This window comes from Cottoperca gobio, chromosome 9 (genome assembly GCF_900634415.1).
Source record: "Cottoperca gobio chromosome 9, fCotGob3.1, whole genome shotgun sequence".
In the NCBI taxonomy this organism is placed as follows: domain Eukaryota; kingdom Metazoa; phylum Chordata; class Actinopteri; order Perciformes; family Bovichtidae; genus Cottoperca; species Cottoperca gobio.
In genome coordinates, this window is record NC_041363.1 from 25,266,591 (window position 1) to 25,287,703 (window position 21,113).

Here is a 21,113-nt window from a genome sequence, read left to right on the forward strand (position 1 = left end):
ATTTTGTTGTGCACTTAGAAAATCCCGATATTTCCTTTTAGCTCAGTTTTTGATATTTTCAAACTCATAGCTGAGTTTTAAAACATCAGCACCAAGCGGAGAGCTGGATGAAGTAGTGGACACTATTATCAGAATTAGATAGAAGTCTTTAAATAGTAACTTAACACTAATTCCAGTTATGTTATATGTCATTTTATCATACTATTAATTGATCTAGTCCCAGTCTTTATTGTTCACAGCAGTTCTTTGCTTTTTTTCAGAGAAATATTAAGTAAATCTGTAATTTAGACCAACAAAAACGAACATGTCATGTTGTCTTGTACTCCACGCCCCCAAAGTACAAGGCAGTGTCACATTCAAGATATTCAGTAAAGAAACAATCAACTCAACGGTTATTATATATAGCGGTTATAAACATAATTCCAAAGACGCTGGAAATGCAGGTATTACTGTACGTACTGTCTCGGGGAGTCATCCAGTCCTAGTTACTTGTTTGTAGTTATTTGAAAAGAGATGGAGATTGTGCGACAGATAGTAGTGAAACTCAAGCATTGGGCCTCCAGTGTGAACAACTACATTGATTAAAACTAAGACGTATGGAGGAAAAATTAAGAAGAAAAAAACTGAGTGAGCACAAAACAAATCTGAGCATTATTCAGTCTGCAAGTCAACATACGAGAGCAAAATCTGTTTTCATTTCTGTGTCTGTTTTCTAAATTGTATTCCCAAATGTTTTGGCAGATTCTGAGCACTTTCAAACTTCACATGGCCACATCCACATGTTGGGTTCATGGCTACTCTACTAAAATCTCTGACATGCAAACATATGAAACACAATTTAAGTAATTTAATGTAAACAACTTTAGTTTCACCAAATATCGCTCAATCTCAAATGCCCCTGCAATGAGATTTGGTTTTGAAAGTGGATGGAGGCGTCCAACAGGAATAAAGCCTCAAGTCCTAAATGAGTCTATACATCAGGCGAGCAATTTTCATTCAACTGAGTGAGCACCAACTTTGAGTCCGGTATCCCGTTGCTGTATGAGATTGCCAAAAGTAAGAATGAGCAACTTATAACGATAATAACAAATAAGAGAAGCCCCTTAAGTCACTTAAATGTTTAAATAATTCATCTTTCAGGCTCAAACCATCTGGTAGCTCAAGGATCTGTTGTGTTCCGTCACAAATGTGTCCCTGAGTGATCTAGCAGGAATATTAGTGCTCACTCAGTTCTTTTGTAATTTATTTACTGCTATACATAGAGGGAGCTGTCAGGTCTGTCAGAGCTGTAACAGGGTGTTAAGTTGCTCTTTAAACAGATAGGAAGACTGTCCTAAAGTGAAAGGTTAAAAAGGGGCCAGTAAGTCCTGCTGAACCCTGGAGCAGACCGTCAGCTAAACAAATCAAATGTAACAGGACAACCAGCCGGCGTTGATTTAGCTGCTGTAGCACTTTAAGTTCATGCTGCTGAATATTACATGTTACTAATGTGTCAGTACTGTATTTATGTATGTATGTATGTATGTATGTATGTATGTATGTATGTATATGTATGTGAAGCGTCCTGACAAGGAATGTCAGTCTGTACAGATGTACTCTATAACAACATGCATATCATCAGTGTTTTAATGTACTCTTGTTGTCAATAAATACAAACAGAACAAATACAGTCAGAAAAAAGGTTTGTAAAATATTTGGTTCTCTATGTGAAGATGATCTCATAGTTAAGTTCATTTTGAACACTTAAATAAAGGCACAAGACATGAGTCGCACCAGACATGAAGGCAGAAAGTGTTGTAATGTGGCGGTCACCACTCTCACAAGGCAACAACAGAAAGACTTACAGAAGAGAAGTGGTGACCAGACCTGAGAGAAAACGACGGAGTGTTTTCTTCTGTCTTTCAACAAAAAAGCCTGAAAGTACATATTTTTTAAAAATGCATTTCTGTCATTGTGGACTTGGATGGATGGTCTAGTAAAACTCCTGCTTTCAAAACCATACTTAAGTAAAAGCATAAGTTTTAAAATATACATAAAGTACCAAAGGTTCTTAAGTATTTATTATGCTAAATGTATTCGTCAAACATATTTTTGTATGAATAATTGGAATCTGCAAAGTAATTAAATCTGTCTGTGTAGTGGAGTGACAAGTACAGTGTTTGCCTCCAAACTGTAGTGGAGTAGAAGGATAAAGTAGCATAAAATGGAAATACTCAAGTAAAGAACAAGTACCTCGAATTTGTACTTAAGTACAGTACTTGAGTAAATTTACCTTCCACCAAATAAATAGTAGTTGTGAAACCTTATTCCTTTTGTTGTCCGTAGAATCAAGTAACAAACTAAAACCAAAAATAAGCGCAGAATGTCAGATTTTTAGCCTTGTTTAAATATTCTTCAAATCAGATTTCATTTATAATTGCGCTAGGATTAATGAAGATGCACACTTTTTATTTGGTCCGAGTGAAAGGCTAAAATGATGAGTTAATAATAATATTTTTCATATTTGTAGGTAAGGTCTATTGAAACCAAAATATCAATAAACTAGAAGTGCAGTCGGAGAGCGCAGACCTCCGCCAAGGCCATCTCCATTAGTAGAAAAATGTGTTTGTACTCATGGCAGCAAAGCAATGTTGTTATCTGTATCAAAAATCAGGTGAACATTTAAGTAAATTAGAAATGAATAACCATCTTGAATGCAGGTAGTTTGCGTAATGCCTGCTAAGCACTGTTTGTCAACCTTTGCAGGTAGTTAGGAAACATCTTATGGTCCACATTAGTAGTCAAGTTCTCCTCAAAAAAGAAAATAAAATAATTCTATTAAGGTTAAAAAAAGATTTTCTTTCCCTGAAAGTAGTGTCTGACTTGTGTCTGACGGTGATGTGCCGTCTGGTTAGAGGTCAGACAGAATTCGGGGTGTTTCTGTCGTACGTTTTCTCCCACACCACCGTCCTGCAGATGCAGAAGAAATCCCACAGGTTGCAGATGATTCCGCGATCAAACGGGTTCTCCTCGTCTCCGCAGTTCTTCAGGTAAGAGATCCTGTGGCGCGACATGAACTCCCAGGTGGTGCAGTTGACGGAGACCAGGTAGAGGTGGCAGCCCAGCAGCAGCACCACCACCATGGAGAACACACAGACGACGGCCAGCGCCGCCAGCAGGAACCCGTTCACTCTGAACCACAGCTCCCATGTGACGCTGGATGAGATGCCAGACCTGGAAGATAAGATGAGAGATAAGATGGAAGGATACATACATTGCCAGATGGAGCATTTAACCTTGGCGGAGGTCAGGACTCTCCGGGTGCTCTCCTAGTTATTCTTGAAATGTATCTGTTGGCAGCATATTGCCAGAGATTGTTTCAATCTTGACCATGGGGTTGGGTTAAACATTAGTGAGCAAAGCCAAGAGGACACACTGGATTTATGGCCAAGAATTATTAGACTGAAGAAAGCAGGAAAGATTGTGGCCGACTCCTCCCACCCTGGGCACAAACTTTTTGAGTCAGTCCCCTCTGACAGGATTAGATGAAAGTCTGAACAATTAGAATAACTTTGTTCAGCAGAAATGTTTTTATGCTTTCCTCTTCTGTTAATCATGTTGTGACACCCTGTGGGAGTCCCAATCACTGGGCCATGACTGTAACTCCTTATATGTTCACGTTAGTCTGTCTCCCTTGACTCAGCTGCACCACCAGTGTGCCGACTCATCTTTACTGCCTTCTAGAATATTTGCTCATGCTTCCGACCCGTTATTACATCTGGGATCTTTCAATCCTCAACTCTTCTCCAGGTCTTTGAGGTTTTCTCACATAAAGCTGTTGCCATTTCTGCCGTTTAGACTGAAACACAAAACAGATCCAGCCTTTCCTGTTGTGACCCTTTAAATTGTAGATCTGTATTGCAGATCTTTTGGGGAAATTGTGCAACACCATCCTGTGTTTCCTTTTTCTAGATATATTGACTTCACTTGTCTGTATTTTACCTGGAGTTTCTTTAGGTTAATTTGGACATCAGTTTCACGGTAGTGGCTAATGAAGAGTTCCTTCTTTGTCATTCATTTACTTCTACTCATTGAGTTTTAGTTGTATTGATCTCTGCTTCCAAGAGATGTGTGTATCTATACTGACATTCTCGAACTCTCAAGCGTTATCTAATTCGACCTTATGTTGTAAAGATAAACCTGTAGAACAGAGTACACTGTGCGATATGTTTCCAATGAGTCATAATTAGAAGGCAAACTGAAGCTGCACGTATTCCACCAGATAAGGACATTTATCTTAAAGACTAGAGACGTGAGGAGTGTGAGGTTCAGCAGACGTACAGAGCGATGTGAAGCGCCCACAGCAGAGCGAGCAGCTGCACCAACAAGTAGACGATGAACCAGCGGTGGTTCCTCTCTCCAACACAGTTCTCGATCCAGGGGCAGTGGTGGTCGAAGCGACGAACGCAGCGTTTACACGTCTGACAGTGCTTCGCTCTCATTGGCTGCTGCTTGAAAAAGAGGGGGGAGAGAGAGAGAGAGAGAGAGAGAGAGAGAGAGAGAGAGAGAGAGAGAGAGAGAGAGAGAGAGAGAGAGAGAGAGATGTTGTTTTAACTGGGGAAAGTTAAACCATTCTCCTGATCAAACCATCAAGTAAAAGGAAAACATTAATTGAAAACTTAGCCTTGTGCTGAAAAGAAAAGAGTTCCTGTAAATCAGTATAATCAGAAACTTTCTTGAAATAATGACTTAATATCTCAAAATATGACTTAATATTACAAAATAATAACTTATATTTAGGGGTTCCACATAATCATCACGCAACCGGGTGACCAGATATTTCATCAGTCAGCATGTTGTCTGATTGTAATTTTGCAAAAGTTTCATTATTACTACAAAAAGAATTGAATAAAAACCCAATGTTAATACAAACACATCAAGAGAATATAATATGTGTGTGTAATAAGTGTTTTAAACACAGCAAGGAGAAATAGAAAATCTGGGTTTTGAGTTGGACAGGTTGGAAATGAGAGATAAAATAAACAAAGAATAAAAAGATATGTGACTTTGCAGACATTTTAAAGACAAACTCATGGTAAACTTCAGATGCTTAGTGTGTAAGTGAGAGTTGGCAGCAGGCAGCAGCTGGTTACCTGCAGCAGGCAGTATCCACAGCGCCGCAGCCGAGGGGTCAAAGACTGAGGAATCATCGACTCCATTTCCTCATTTGAACCCTGAACGCAACACAGACTGATGTGGGTTACACACGTACACAAACACAATTACGCACACTGTGACCTTGATTAAAGGACCGTACATCCATGTTACTGATTTAGTCTGTTTACTCATATATACCTATTCTCACTGCAGACCGTTCTCTATAGTAAAATATAGGTTTCTAGATTAATCCTTCCCTGTAGACAGCTAAGTACTCAATTTCCACATACTTTAAAACATGTAATAGGGTGACAAGACATTGCATTGTGGTAAAGATCTTGTCTGGTATTTTTGTCAAAGTGCATTATCATTATTGCATCGTCATGAGTGATTTTACAAGATCCAGCATTTAAGGCCTGAGATTCAGCTGTTGAACAGGAACCATTGTAGTGCAATAAACAGAAATACACAGACATTTTCCATGACACAATGTGACTGCTTGGGGTTTGAGATGTGGGTTTTAGTTCATCTCACCTTGACAGAGTCAGTGAGAATGAAACCAGGGTCCATTAAAGAAACAGCAAAGTATAGGAGGACCGACAGCATGACCAGAAGGAAGAACAGAACCGGCAGCAGCAGCTCTCCTCGCTCCTCACACTTCCGCAAATCTGCAAACACACACAATAGCGATAAACTAGCCTAACTAAAATATACTGAGGCAATGATATTTTTGGACTATTGGTGGTTCCATGTCTAACATACAGTTGGATGCTATGGCCTAGAACAGTCAGATAAATTCAGAATATTGTGAAATAGACTTTCAGACCAGGAAAATACAACATTAAAGCTGTATAATCACAATATTGCAATAACCAAACACCAGGACGATATGCTCTCTTATATAAAAATGATATTAAAAAGGGCCTACTACTGATTTTACTCGGTTGTGAAAATAGTTATAATGTTGTATAATGTTTTCTGTGGTTCTGAAAGAAATTGTCTGAAAAATAACCCAGATGGCATCTAATGAAAGACGTTATTGCATTATGGAATATGTAGGGTTCACTTGAGTCTTTTCTTTTCATGCCATTTACTAATTCTATTCTTATACATTTTAGACATGAATATTACACGCTACTTTACTTCACCACAGTTATCTGACAGCTTTAGTCACTTTACACATTAAGATTTTTTTGCACACAAAAACGAGCTTCTAAATATGATGCTTTGCTTTAAATGAACTAACTGGGGCTGGGAGATATGGAAAACAAATCTAATATCACAACATTTATGACCAAATACCTCGAACTCCAATATTGTGCCAATACTGAAGGGTTGACTACTGGTGCTTTCACAAACTATTTACACTATGAGAAGTTTGATAAATAATTCTCAGTAATATAATGAAATAATGACTAAGTGGGTAAAGGCAAATAATAGAACCGTAAGTTCAGAGAAGTACATCACTTCACTGTTAAGCAGCCTTTGAAAAACACTTATGCCATATTGAATATATGGGAACATTTATGATGATATCTAGTCTCATATCAGGACATTAATACAAAATGAATATATTGCCCAGCCTATACCCAACTGTTTATACAAGAACAGCTGAAAAGATTGACATAAACAACTGCTAGTAGTTAAAGTAAAATGTAACGATGTTCTGTATTTTCTTTTAATTATTTGTTGGAAATCATTTGTAAAATAATGTTGTTTTTTGCACGAGTATTTTTACATTTAATACTTTAAGTTTATTTTCCTGATTATACGTACATACTTTTACTTAAGTAACATTATCAATGCAGGTGTCCTGGAACAAGTCATTCTCTAACTACTCTACTATTTTACTATTAATACTGTTACTATAACCCTAATAAAGCCGAGTGCCCCTGGTGGTCTGTAACGTTGCCAGTAGTGTCAGATAAATTGCATCAGTCTGAATGAACTTACCGGTGTTGTGCAGGAACAGTATGAGGGTTATGACCCAGGTGAGCAGGGTGTGTGTGGCCCGAACCAGAAACCCGGTTCGGAACATGTTCTGCACCATTTTAAATATCTTCCATTAGCACCGCTGCTGCTAACTAGCTAGCATCGTTAGCAACAGCATAGCTATTTTACGAAAATAAAACAAATACATATAAAATAAAACACATTTTAACTATGTTAGAAAAAAATAAATACGCAGTCTATAAAGTTATCATGTAGCTAGTTACACTAATAAATGCGCACTTTATATATTTTCTCTCTGGTTGTATATTATCCATCCTGGTATCGACTCTTCTTTGTTTTGGTACGGAAAGCTGCGTAGGACAAAATACATGAAATACTGAACCCTGTGCGAAAAATAAAATCAAACGAGTTATAATCAATGGCTATAACAACAATTAATCCTTAATGTGATATAACAACCAGTGGTGGAGGAATAAAGCTGTTTTTATAATAAATAAATAAATACACAATAAGGAAAGAAATGTAGAAATGAAAGCATCAATTATCAAATAAATGTGCAGATTAATTAGAAAATACATAAATATGCATAAAAATTGAAAAACACATAAATAAAATGTATTTATTTGAAAATTACTACAGAAACCAGTGGTGGAAGAAGTAATCCGATATTTTAGTTAAACAGAAGTATATGTACCACAGTGTAAAATTACTCAAAGCATTAGCATCAAAATATGTTTAAAGTACAAAAACTAAAAGCATTCATTAGAATTGCACATTTAAGAATAAAATATATTATAATATTGGATTATATTATTGATGCATTATTGTGTTCATCACTTTAATGTGTTTAATTTAAGGTGGAGCTCATTTTAATTACTTCACAGACAGCTTGTGAATTTTCACCATCAGATCAATGAAGTTGTATCTTAATCTATAATAATACATCATTTATTTATTGATTATATTTGGTATTATTGTTAGAGTAACTAAAGTTATCAATTAAATATAGTGTAGTATAAAGCACAATATTTTCCTTTGAGATGTAGGATCTGCTGTTTTCTGTTTGGCATTAATTCTCCATATAATCTCACAAAACAATAAGGTAATTGTATTGAAATATTAGGTGAAATATCTTTACTAAAATGCATGTTGTGTTAGTAACACACAACTACACAATTTAATAAATCATAAGAGGTATTACTCCACAGGAAATTGTTTGACTTTTAAGTAAAACATCTTACCACAAAAGTAGGAATTATTTGTAGTTAATTTAACTGAATTAGTATTTATGTAACTCTTATTCCATGTGATCCTGTAATATTATTGCGAAACAACTTGAGGTATAGTAGAAGTATTGTAAATGTATCATAGAAGTCCTAAATCCTCTTTATTGCATGCATGTGAACGTCAGGGTGCTGATAAAGGATCAGTTCATCAAAATGATAACATTTAAAATGATAATTTCTCTTACCTCTGCTGGTATCCATCGATGCAGATAGATTCTCTCAATGGATGTGTATTTAAAGAATACATTTGTGTTGTTTTTAGCATGATGTACCCTTCAGCTAAAATGACTGACCAAAGAGTCATATCACCCTCACTGTATAGTTCCCAACAACAGTTCCCAAATATCCTCAAACAATAAATATAAAAAGTCAAAAAATGTAATTAGAAATACTTGTACTACTGATACTTGAATTTCAAGGCCGATAGTGACATTTGGCAGCTTGGAAAATGTGATGGTACAGCTGCCTGTAGTCATTTATTTTTTATTTTATTGTACCATTAACTTCTCTGGTGGACACATTTCTAAATGACCTGAAAGCTAGGTTTGGCAGGTCTGTACTTCAACTTCTTGTTACTCATCAGCAGACAAACACAGATACCACTATATCTGTAATACCCCAACACAACTCTATCTACTTCATTTTGTACAAAGAGGAAGACATCAGAGACTCCGTATTATAAGAATTTGCATTTATTTGCATCAAAATGGTCCATTAAAAAAAACAGACTACAATTCATTCTTTACAAAATAATTCAATCTTGATACCTGGATTGATAGGACATTCATTGGGAGGCCCATCGAGCATTGATTAAAGTGCATTATTCCTCTTATCTTTTTCAAAGCCCTTTGTTTGTTTTTCTGAGTATAAATGTTGTACAAACAAAACAAAAAACTGCTTTGTGTGTTTTTCTGTAATTTAAACAATAATCTGCCCGTAAACCTGAGGTGAACATTAAAGACATTTATGCCTTTAAAAAACAGGCAAAAACCAATTTACAAACGGACATAATTTGAAGTTATTTTACAGTCGCTCAAACATCATATACAGTGACTCAAGAATACAACCGCGTTTTCAACCTTTCACCAGACAACTACATTTAGTGTTTCATCGCCACATGTTAAGGCTGTTAGTTTCCCACCCCGATAACAATCACTGCATTTTAACAGTTATCTAATTGCGCATTTGGCTCTTCAGACAAGAATCATGCAGCATTGTCGGCTCTCTACTAGACAATAAAACAATAAATACACGACGGCTGAAAATAAATACTCCACATTCTGTCATTCAGGAAATCCCGCCAGCCATTCATTAATCTGGGACAGGGGCAGAGATCAAACTCACGTGTGCAAAATCCTCTCATTTAAGAACACAATCATTTCTTCCTACTGTGTAGGCAGAACTGTTAAATAATAATACTTCAACAAGCTTATCTTATCTATATCTGCCATGTAAAAAGTACCCTGAATGGGAGATTCTTTTCAGTAGTTGCGTAACACGAGAGCTGGTAATGCATCTTAACCTGACCGCACAAAGCTTGCAAGGTGACACCAAAATGAATAAACTAACAAAAAAACAGGACGTTTGCTCAGGCACCAAATCTCAAAATGGCAGAAGGAGCAAAAACATTTGGTCCCTAGATTTACAAAACCACCCACATCCCTCATAGTCCTCGTTTCAACTTGTTTAAAAAAACAAAACAAAACAAAACAAAACATAAATAGCAGCAGTCACAATCCCGACAATGTGAGCTCCGAGTCCATATCCTCCACCTCGACTTTTCCAACTTAGTGTCGTTTCGTCTTTTTTCACCGTCAGCTGACATTCACAGAATGAGATCTCGCCAAGAACCCCCAGAAGGGCCAAAAGGCCCCTGGGATTCCCTAGCATAAGCCCTGGGAGAGATGGGGTTTAGGTCACTTGTTAAGCTTAGAAGCGACTTGACATGAGGGTCAGTTTCAGCGCGATTTCACCCCCAGCTGTGTCTTCAAGTGCTCGTACACCACGTAGCTAATGCTGACGGCGGGGATGACTTTGAGGAAGTTGGGGCCCAGGCCTCTGTAAAGCCCCGTCGGGCCCTCGGTCTGCAAGATCTGCCTGAGGAGACCGGACATTGTCACCGGCTGGCTGCCCTCCATCGCAGCTGTGAAGATTAAAAAAACGAAACAGGTTACATTTAGATGTGAGAAATATGATCATGTGATTGAGTCACATTGGGATCGAGGATTTATAGCGCAAACAAGCGATTAAATTGATATATAATTGGCACTCATAAAAATCCAAAATGTTAGCTATTGCAATTTTATCTCTTTAAAATAAATAAATCACTATCAATATCTGACCGTTTATTGGTCAATAAAGTGTGATCATGTCATCCACCTCTGGTATGAAAGTTCCTCCATTACCAAAGAGACATGAATAGACGTGGTCCTTTAAGAAGCTGCCACTTCCTTTAGATACTTTTTACTGCCTTTCAAATGAACGCGTACCACGTTCTTTAGCATTATTAGGTTAAAAACACACCAAACTGTCATACAAGTCATGTAAAGTATTAATTCCCTAAATATCTACGCAATACATTTGGTTAAGCCAGTTTCTGTGACAAAGGGTGCGGTATTTCAGGAGCAGAGGCCTCACCTTGTGCTTGCATGCGGGTGCGCACCAGAGCAAGAGGATAACTGGCGAGCTGACCGCAGGTGCTGGACACGGTGCCGCAGCCCAGCAGGACGACCACACCGGGGTCGCCGCTGTTGATGCCGTACTGCTCCAGGTAGCTGTTCTTAAGCGTCTGAGGAGGGAAAGTACGAGATAAGAGTCAATTCTATGCGTTAATACAGGTTTTACAGGATAACAGTCCGTGTAGTAGCGCTCACCTCGTACACTGCCAGGTCGATGCCTGCGTACGGGATGATGCCCAACATAGTTGGGGATGTAGCCTTTGTAAAACGCTCCAAGTCCTTCTCTCCTGAAGATCTGTTTGGCACAGTCTGCGATACCAGAGTACTGCCCGGTCGTCCTCAGAGCAAGACGGGTTTTCAAGACCTGGGGACAGAAAATGTTTGTTTCATTAAACTCTTAAGTCTTGAGACCTCGTAAATAAAAGGTTTCCTGATGGCTTTTAATCTCTAGAGTAGATGTCATTAAGCTGGTAATCACCTCCATGGGGTAGATTGTGCTCTGGGCGATCACGCCGGCCAGAGATCCTGCAACAAATCGGTCCACGATGCCAAGAGTCATCTTTTCACTGCCGATAAATTTTTTTATCTACGGAAGCCAATTGAGAAAGGAAATACATTAATACAGGAACACAAAGAGTTATAAATGATATATATTTCAGTTACAGCAAAAGTCACTTGTCATACCTGCTCATACGCCATGAACTTGAGGGCGGTCTCGGGGGCAATTTTTATAATGTTCACACCGTTTCCTCGCCACAACGACTTCATACCGCCCTCTCTGATCATCTGCATCATCCCAGTCATGATGCACATGTTGTTGGTTCGGGATCCATAAACCTGAGAAGGAAAAAGTCGTCATTTAGATTGTGGGATAATGACCAATGCATAGAACTCCTTATCGCCCGGGGATCAAAGTCAACTTTCCACAACTGACGCACATCAGGGCCATTGACACAGATCCTGAATCTGCAGATAGACCTTTATCCCATTTATGACGGTGAAGTTTACGCGGTCGAGGGTGTAATGACCGCATGCGTGCAGTCATTGGTCAGCGGACTGGCCTGGCTTTGATAGTTAATCATCACCTGAACTCTGGCCCCGCTACTCTTGTCTGTCAAACATTAACTTTAACTCAGTCTTGAGCAATTTCTTTCAAGTTTCTTCTCAATTGTGCAGCCTGCATTTATGAAAGCAGCTTCATCACAGCCTCAAAGAGAACCTCGTTTACATTTTTAAAATTCAAAATCTGATTTTAAAGTGCTTAAATCTCTCGGATTTAGGATTTGTGTTGTTTTTAGCATGGTGTACCCTTCAGCTAAAATGACTGACCAGTGGGTCATATCACCCTCACTGTATAGTTCCCAACATCCCCAAGGCCTGGAAACTCAAACCACACATTTCCCGACTTCAGTTCCAGTTTCAGATTAAGTAAGAACTCCCGGAGAGAAGTTTAAGGTGTGATTTAGTCGTCTTACCTGCATCATGACTTTGAGTCGATCCAGGGGAGCAGTGCAGGTCCTTGAAACAGCTCCAGCTCCTCCACCTGCGACCAGGTGCCTCCACCACATCCCGGTCTGCTTCTCCTCTACGGTGAACTCATCAGGCACCATCAGGTTCTCCCCCACATCGAATATCTGCCAAGAGAAGAGACATGAAGTATTAGATAGAGTGGATCATGATAAATGCCTCCATGAAATGCCCCAATGACTTTAGGTCAAAGAGGAACATGTGTAGCTGGGTTCATCTGCACGGTTAGCACTGAACTGCAGCCTTAAACATTAACTTGTCTAAACATTTGTCTTGTTGGCAGCACACGAGTCACCAGATCTCTATGCTACAGTAATGTTCAACCCGTGTGACTGTCATTGAGCACCAGGTTTGTTTCCACAGACACCGCAGGTCGAGGTCAAGATTTAAATTGCTTTCAGCAGATTATCAGGGACACACAAGACTGCTTTGAAATCTGAGCCACAGTGTTAATGAGGCTCCACAGGCAAAAGGGTGAAGCTCAATAGGAGACATAATGTCTCTGAACGTAGACATGAGGTACAACTGGATCCATCGAAACCTGCAGCTTTGGATCCCTTTAACAGGAGTCTCAATTTTACTTACGAGTATCAAAAATAAATTCTGCCAATTTCATTTTAGATTTATCGCTGTAACATAATGTCATTGCGCCCATCTATTGCCCTGCTCTAAATATAACCCCAAAGATCACATGCCCTCATCATCACTTCAGTCTCCTGACTGCTGCTCTCTTTTACATAATCACTAGACAAATCCTTCCACCATAATCCCCCAGGAATGGAATTAATGCCTTTCAGATCTTAATGAGGATTAATTGCTGACGCACAATTTGTGCTGATGGAGTCTTTTCTGAGAATTTGCTCTTCAATTGCCCCCCCCCAGACAGGAGGAAGGCACAACACACTCTGCACTTTGATTAGACCAGTTGATTAGTTGATTAGTATCATCAGATGACCCAATACCATTATCAGATCCAAAACCTGTTGAAAACAGGACACCAACAGTGGAAATGTCTCGTTCTTTCTTCATTAAATGTGCCAAATCAATTCATACTAATTATTCAGATCTTCCCTGTAACAGCTCATCTGTCTCTGCAGGTGTTCCCTTTTGAGCAAAAATGTGCAGTTTCAGTGCAGACTCTTAAACTGACCGTGGAGTGCTTCCAGTAGAGGATTATCTCAGGGACGTTCTCAGTCTTCTCCACCATGGGGTAGTTGCTCCAGTCTTTACTGTTGATAGTTATCATTCCATTCTTATCCATGCTTTTGAAAAAAAGGATAACAAAAATGTAGTTAGTCCCTCGATCCAATAATCCAAGATTGCAGTGGAGGAAATGGATGAATGAAATTACCTTTTAAGGGCTTTCTCCGCAAGCTGTGGGGAAATATGCACACCGAGGTTCTGAAGAGACTGCATGAACTCCTTGGGATCAACGTGGCCTTAAAGGAAACAAAGACAAGTTGTAAGAAAGGGTGTCTCGTACTGTAAGTGAACTACTGACTGAGTGAAAGATGACAAGCGAGCACTGACACATCCACAATGTCCGGGGCAGCAGCCTCATACCTGCATTCTTCCTGTTGAGGCTTTTCACCACAAGCGTCAGGTCTTTCTCATAGTCCTGCAGATAATGAACAAACTCTTCAAAGTCCAGCTGTTCATCAGAGTTATTTTCTTCCCTCTTTAAGGTTTTCTGCAAGGAAAAAGAATATACAGTCAATGAGACATTGTACTTGTACTGAATAATGAGGGTTGTTAGGAGACTAACAATTACATTTTATTAATGGTAAAAAGTTGCATCCAAGTGTGATAGTACATCATTTCCTCATAAGTTTCAGGGAGGAACCACAGCAGCAGATGACACCTTGCAGTCATCTCACACAAGATATTTGAAGAGTCATTTATGCAACTGGTACAGCAAGTTCTGAAATGCACTGTCCGAGTGCCAATCCCGGTGATACGGTGTCCTGGTGGAGTTTCATGACCCCAGAGGACAGCACTCTGGCCCATTGGCACTAAGCCGAAAGGTGTTCTTGAATGACGTCTGTTTCCCCGGGACCATGTGTCGGGTAATTAGGTAGTAAGACCTGGTCTATCTTTGACCTTAAGTGCAGACTGACAACTGTCGTAATCCAGTCTATGTGCAAAGCTCCTGAGCTAAAAACAAGATGGGACACCAGCAGTCCTCCAGCTAGCGGGCCAGTGCTGATATCTGACCCCGCTGCTGACCCACAGTACAGGCATGTGACTGTCACACTGAAATCATACTCTGCAGGACATCCTGCTCTCCCCTGCAGCTCACATTGAACTACCTGCACATGTGCATACATTTTAGTTAATTGCTATTCCTTTACCATGGGATATATTTGGTGCTTTATTATCTACAACTCATCCCAATCCCAGAGACCAAAACATATGTGGCCGTTGACTTGACTGGAGGCACAAGAGGTTAACTGAAGTCACCACACCAAAACATACATTTACTGAATATGCCTTCATTGCCATCAGGGCATGAACAGAAATGTGAACATCAGCTGAGTGCAAGAACTAAAACGTCTGACAAGTCAGCAATAGTCAGCGTCCAATTGATTGCAGCACGAGTTCAGCTCAGGGGGACCTTTCAAAATCCAAGTGCCAGTTTTCTAATTTCATATGCAAGAAAGACTTTATTTTATGCAATCATGTAAGGATACATGTGCATGTTACAGCCGTAAGAAACTGTTATAAGAAACAGTAAAAAAAAAACCAGACATTAATACAAATTAATACCAAGTATTCTCATTGGATCATAGAAAATATGTATTATCGCAAGGTAGAGAAGATAAATCGAAATAAAGAGAAATAATGGAAGCCGAGAATGTAACCCCCATAATATGAATCAAATGTAGTGGTGCAGGTTTGGGGGGAGGACTGGGCACATTGGCATGACCTTGGTCAAAATAAGGAAATTAAAGTAATTCCGACAGTGTTTTTCTCTCCTGAGGATTCTATAACGTATGCACTCTCCACATTTTACAAATATATAGTAATGAGTTTCGTAGTGCAATCCCTAAATAGACTCAACTTTGCAGAATATTTAACAATGTTTGTGCATTTTTGTAATTTTACAATTCCATTCTCAGTTTCATTGTTTAAATAAATAATAAGTTCAGAAATTGAATAAATATGAAATCAAACTTTCACTTTAACAAGATACATTTGCATATGGCAGTATATACTGACTTTCTGGAGTCACTGGCCTAGCAGAGCATAAATTCCTTTTTAGGGTGGATTTTCCCTTAAAGAATGTAGCCCGCGCATGTTCAGTTCGGTCTTTACAATGCATGGCAGTTACATTGTATAAACGAACAATGTATTACATTTGAAAGAAACTAAGGTTAACATTCTATAAATAATCATAGCAAAGTTTTTTTCAACACATTTGAATTCGAAATGTTTTGTCGTAGTCTTTCTGGAAGCCGGTCAGCTTTTGCGGCCTAGTCGTAAGGCTTTTTTCTACCACGAATTATTCAGGCGATCGGAAATAAAACAATTCAGTGGCGGTCAAAGTACTAAGTTGGTGATTGTAATTGTAACACAGACTGATTTTTTTTTATTTACCAATGAACCAATAAAACGTTAGTTTCCCCTCACCTTTCGCCATCTTTGGTAGGTTGAAAACTCCTGGGACGGCAGGAACACGCTCAGTATGTTAAAGAGAGACTTCAGCTCCGACGGCAGTACATTAGACTCAAAATATTCCACTTCAACTTGGTCTGAGTTGGACACGGGGACGTAAAGGCACAGGCCGAGCATGTTTGGTTTCGAGAAATTTAAAATAAACTACAATAAATATAATAAATATAATATCTGCCGCAGTCAGAGTCACTCCTCCACGGTGTAATACTGAAATGCCGGTAAGGAAACACCGGCTTCTGACGATTATCATGAAGGCCACGCCTCTTCCAGGAATAGCTCAACGTCATTGGATGACAGAACGTCATTTTACTACTGACCAATAACTGAGGCCGCCCATTGATGGGCTCGGCTCGGTCCCGCCTTCTTCTTGCGTTAAGAAATCAGACGGAAAACGGTCAACCAATCCCGTCTCTCCTTTCATCCAGCAAGCTTGACCAATGCCGTATTTTGTTACATCAACAGTTGCAGAAGCAAACATAGGGGCTGCTTGGCGGTATATCAGGTCCTACAACTACTGGTAAAAAAAAACCCAGAAATAACCTAAAGAGGAGAGATGAACACAACAGTAAAACTTATTATGTTATAAAAACTGAATAAATATACTTGTTCCTTTCAAAGGTACACAAGTAATGAAACAGGACAAGGCAAAGTGAATTTAGACTTTAATGTCCCTAAAAGAGCAATTTGTGGCACAGCAGATAAATAAATAAACATAATACAGATACAATTAAAACACAGCGACTAAAACGACAATAAAAGTCCATGATCTATAAAAAAATAAGATATATTTTGCACATCCCTATGAGTTAACATAACATCCTCCTGATTTTGTACATCGCCCTTCCACAGGTTGTTAAATTGTCTTAGATAGATACTTTATTGATGCCAAGGGAAATTTAGGATTAGGATTAGGAATACAATTCCTTTTGAAATATGTCTGCATATCTACATTTCCAAAATACGCTGTTGGTTAGATGTCTCTTGCTGTGAATTGAAGACACAGTTAGAATAACAGTGGACCTGGTCAGTGGTCCTGGGGTAAAGATTTGTAAAGTTTTGATTTTGAATAGAAGTTTTAGAAAACCTCTCTCTGCATTTGTTCCCTCTCTTTAATTCTGCTACTTAACTTAAGCACCTTCTGCATGTCATGTTTTTCCTTATAAGTCTTTTTCTAGTGAGCTTTTGAGAAACTAAAATAATCCTGATCTGATTCAGGTAACACTTCACTAGTCTTGTACTTTCTTTGGTTTCCTTGTATGTTGCTGCAGGCAATATTGCATAATTTTATGTTGGCCCACTGACTGTGCAATCTAAGCATGTTCTCTCTATAAAAAACATCATTTAGGTAGACAGGCATGAGGGATGAAGGCTGGAGAAAAGAACTGGGACATGGATGAGCGCCAAAAGCCAAAAAAGGAGCTGAAGGAACACCAAGAGCTACAAGCTGAACACCTGAAGCTGTCAGCATATCCTGTCTAGGTTTACATATAACACACACACACACACACACACACACACACACACACACACACACACACACACACACACACACACACACACACACACACACACAAATCTTGATATTTTAGAAAATTTGTACCTTTCCTAACCAGACATGACAACGTTTTTTCCCAAATTTGTTTTCCCAAACTTGACTGAGTTGCACAGAGCCCTGCTGACCTCAAATCCATCCAAAAAACTACGTAACTTATTGAAGTAACATTTTGAATGTTGTATTTTATTTCTATTTGTTCTATTTCTTTTATTTGAGTAAACTTGTTCCACCACTGAATATTTTCTTCTGAAGTGGTGTGGAGTACAATTAGTAGCTGAAAAGGAGAATACTTAAGAAAAGTCCTAGTGCCTTAAAATTGTACTTAAGTGCAGTACTTGTACTTATAGTAATTAGTTACTTTCCACCACTGGCGTCATATGTATTTAACTTTTTTTTTATAAATCTAGAAATGTTCACAGAGATTTCAGAAGCTTGCTAACTCAGCAGTCCATTAACAGCAGTGTGAAGCTTCTGCTGTCTAAGCTCCTGCGTCACTCAGCTGAAGGTAAACAGTAGCTGCTGCGACAGAGACACTTTAACCTGCAGGATCCAACAAACGGTCCATATCTGCAGGAATAATACAGGTGAGAGGTGAGGGGGGCGCAGTGTTATCAACAACAGGGGAAATATCAGAGCGGTACAACACAGAGATCTGTTGTCGTCTGCCTCAGGTGCAGTTTCACTGTTAGATTAAGGTGTTTTCATGGTTGTTACTGGGGTTGTTGTTGTTGTTGGGGCAGACAGGTAACAGGATGTTCCTTCTCACCAAAGGCTCACTTTGTCTTTGAATCACAACAACATAGTCCAAAACACAAGTCCAAAGAAACAGGAAACTTGTTGTCCTTTACTGAACTATGCAGAAGCCTGCCAACCAATCAATGCACTTAAATCAGGGACATGTAGACTATAGATAACTATAATAATAATAATAATAATCTCAATGGGAAATTGTGTTGTCACTCAGACTATATATTGGACCGCAACACTTTTATGGTACCAAACCATAATGTGTCCAGAGCACTAAGTATCAAAGAAAACAATAGATCAGATTCATCTTCTTCTTCTTTGATCTGATAGTTACTGATACTTCTTCTTTTATATACAGTGATCAACCACTTATATTGATAAAAAAGTTTGGGAAAGAATCATTCCTATACAAATGCTGTTTAAAAAATTGTATTATAGTAATCAAGTAGTTTGCTTACGATGTTCATTTTGGACAGATGGGGGAAAAAAAAGTATATTATGTTTTATTTGTTATATTGGGCATTGATAGATACAGTTTATTTTCAGGCCTGATATAAATGTAGAAATGCACTACAGATGTTATTGTGTTTGTAAACAGCACAATACTGTTTTAGGATATAGTCTGATGATAATTTTAACTACTGTAAAATTTTATTTTATATATTTTATTTAACAGCACTGTTGTCACAGTTTCCGTTCCTTTAAGGCTTGCTTGCCTAGTAGGGTGCCACTCACCTCACTCACCTGCTAGCCACGCAGCTCACCTGACTCTCCCTGCTGCAAGCAATTAAGACTAGTTAGTATTTAAGCCTGCTCTGGCCTTCACTTTACTGCCAGATTGTACTCCGCATTATGCAAGTCTTTCCAGCCCTCTTCCCTAAACAGATCTTTCGTTGCCGACCCTGCCTGCCCCTGACTTGTCTGCCTCGCCTGTTTCCCGACCCAGACCGGATTCCTTCAACCTGCTTGCCTGTTTCCCGACCCTCTGCCCGGCCCCGTCTTACCCCTTGTCTGCTACCTATTGGTTTGTCCTTGTGGATTATTATCATCCCGCTGTGGATCTGTTTACTCGACTATAACCTGCTCCTGACTACAAATAAAAGTCATTACCAATTATCCTTGGTTTCCTGTGTGCTGCTCTTGGGTCTACCATCGACTTGTTGTGACAGATCAATCTGGCCAGTCATGGACCCAGCGCACCCCGCATCACAGTAGAATCCCGCATCAGTGTTGGCCTGTCTCAAAACAGTTGAGGGGGCCCTCCAGATGCACGAGAGGACGATAGCCACATTAGCTGCGGAGGCACACCAGTCATCCTCTTGTCATGAGCAGGCGTTAGCTTTCTTAGCCACTCAGGTGCAGCAGCTAACAACGGCTCTGACTCAGCAAGCAGCGCCTCCTCCCCTGTTTCCTCCACCTGCTTCTCCACACATGGTGCTTGGATCCGCACCGGAGTCCCGGTTAGGAACTCCGGAGCGCTACGCCGGTGATCCGGATCGCTGCAGCTCATTTCTCAAACTGTTCCATCCTGTTCGCACTGCAGCCGGGCACCTACCCCTCTGAGAGAGCTAAGGTAGCTGTGGGCCCAGACACAACCGGAGGACTTTTGAGTTTGAGCCAAGGTAATGGAACTGTGGTGGATTATGCCATTGATTTTTGCACCAGAGGCCGCCTGAGTAACTGGAACTCAGTGGCCCAGTGCGACGCCTACCTTCGAGGCCTAGCGGACTCTATGAAGGATGAACTTGTTTCTTTTGATATGCCAGAGTCACTGGATGGGTTAATCAAACTCACTTCTAGGTTGGACTGGCGCATCCAGACCAGGAGACGGGAGCGACGACGACAGGGAGCTGATAATTTCTCTACATCCCGGCCTCCAGGTGACTCTGGGGGTCCTCGCGTCGCTGCAGAGCCACACCCAGAGGGGATCGAACCCATGCAAGTGGGTCGCACCAGCCTCACCTCAGAGGAACGCAAACACTGCCGCCGGGGTAATCTGTGTCTCTACTGCGGCCAGGCAGGCCATTTTGTGTCCCGCTGCCCGGTAAAAGGCAGGGCTCACCAGTAATGGGGAATGTACTGGTGAGCCAAACCCCAAGACTTGTCCCTACTCAAAGACCCCTGACCCCCGCCCGGTTGCTATTACCGGATAGCTCTCAGGCAATACCGGTCTTCATTGACTCTGGTGAAGACGTCAGTATTATCGACGAGGATCTCGTTCTACAGTTGGGAATAGACCGGGTTCCTTTACCTCGTGCCATCTTCTGGGCACGGTAACTCATCAGACTTTACCTGTACACATGTTGCTGTCTGGAAACCACCATGAGACCATCTGTTTCCACATACTACGGTCTCCTCAGATTCCCCTGATCCTGGGCTACCCCTGGCTCCGCTTTCACAACCCCAATATTGACTGGGCGATGGTGGCCATCTTGGGGTGGAGTTCCTCCTGTCATCAGATCTGCTTGAAGCAGGCCGCCACACCGCAGCGCTTCACACGTTCCATCCCGGCTCCGGATCTAGCAGGGTGCCTACTGCCACCGCAGCGCTTCACAC

General features: G+C 40.1%; 2 protein-coding genes across 2 annotated transcripts; both read right to left on the minus strand.

The window, feature by feature from the left end:
* Positions 1 to 929: 929 nt before the first annotated feature.
* zdhhc12a (zDHHC palmitoyltransferase 12a) lies at positions 930 to 7,453 on the minus strand. The gene is made up of 5 exons (XM_029440389.1): positions 7,090 to 7,453; positions 5,671 to 5,804; positions 5,133 to 5,213; positions 4,321 to 4,487; positions 930 to 3,213 (listed from the first exon to the last, which is right to left on the minus strand). Exons 1-5 carry the CDS (start codon positions 7,184 to 7,186, stop codon positions 2,898 to 2,900), a joined length of 795 nt encoding a protein of 264 aa, XP_029296249.1. The 5' UTR covers positions 7,187 to 7,453; the 3' UTR covers positions 930 to 2,897.
* Positions 7,454 to 9,045: 1,592 nt separating this feature from the next.
* On the minus strand, positions 9,046 to 16,372 carry slc25a25a (solute carrier family 25 member 25a). The gene is given in 11 exon segments (XM_029440137.1): positions 9,046 to 10,518; positions 11,013 to 11,163; positions 11,249 to 11,296; positions 11,298 to 11,417; positions 11,532 to 11,639; positions 11,738 to 11,890; positions 12,529 to 12,687; positions 13,731 to 13,842; positions 13,932 to 14,019; positions 14,144 to 14,270; positions 16,211 to 16,372. Coding segments are annotated over 11 exon segments (1,413 nt in total). The 3' UTR covers positions 9,046 to 10,333.
* Between the last annotated feature and the right edge of the window lie 4,741 nt (positions 16,373 to 21,113).

What these genes read in the sequence shown, in the direction of transcription:
- zdhhc12a (XM_029440389.1), bottom strand. Translation starts at nt 7,186, where the DNA reads ATGGTGCAGAACATGTTCCGAACCGGGTTTCTGGTTCGGGCCACACAC. An exon ending in ACTGTTCCTGCACAACACCG is followed by an intron (nt 5,805 to 7,089) that starts GTAAGTTCATTC and finishes GTGTGTTTGCAG; the next exon opens with ATTTGCGGAAGTGTGAGGAG. An exon ending in TTCTCACTGACTCTGTCAAG is followed by an intron (nt 5,214 to 5,670) that starts GTGAGATGAACT and finishes TGTTGCGTTCAG; the next exon opens with GGTTCAAATGAGGAAATGGA.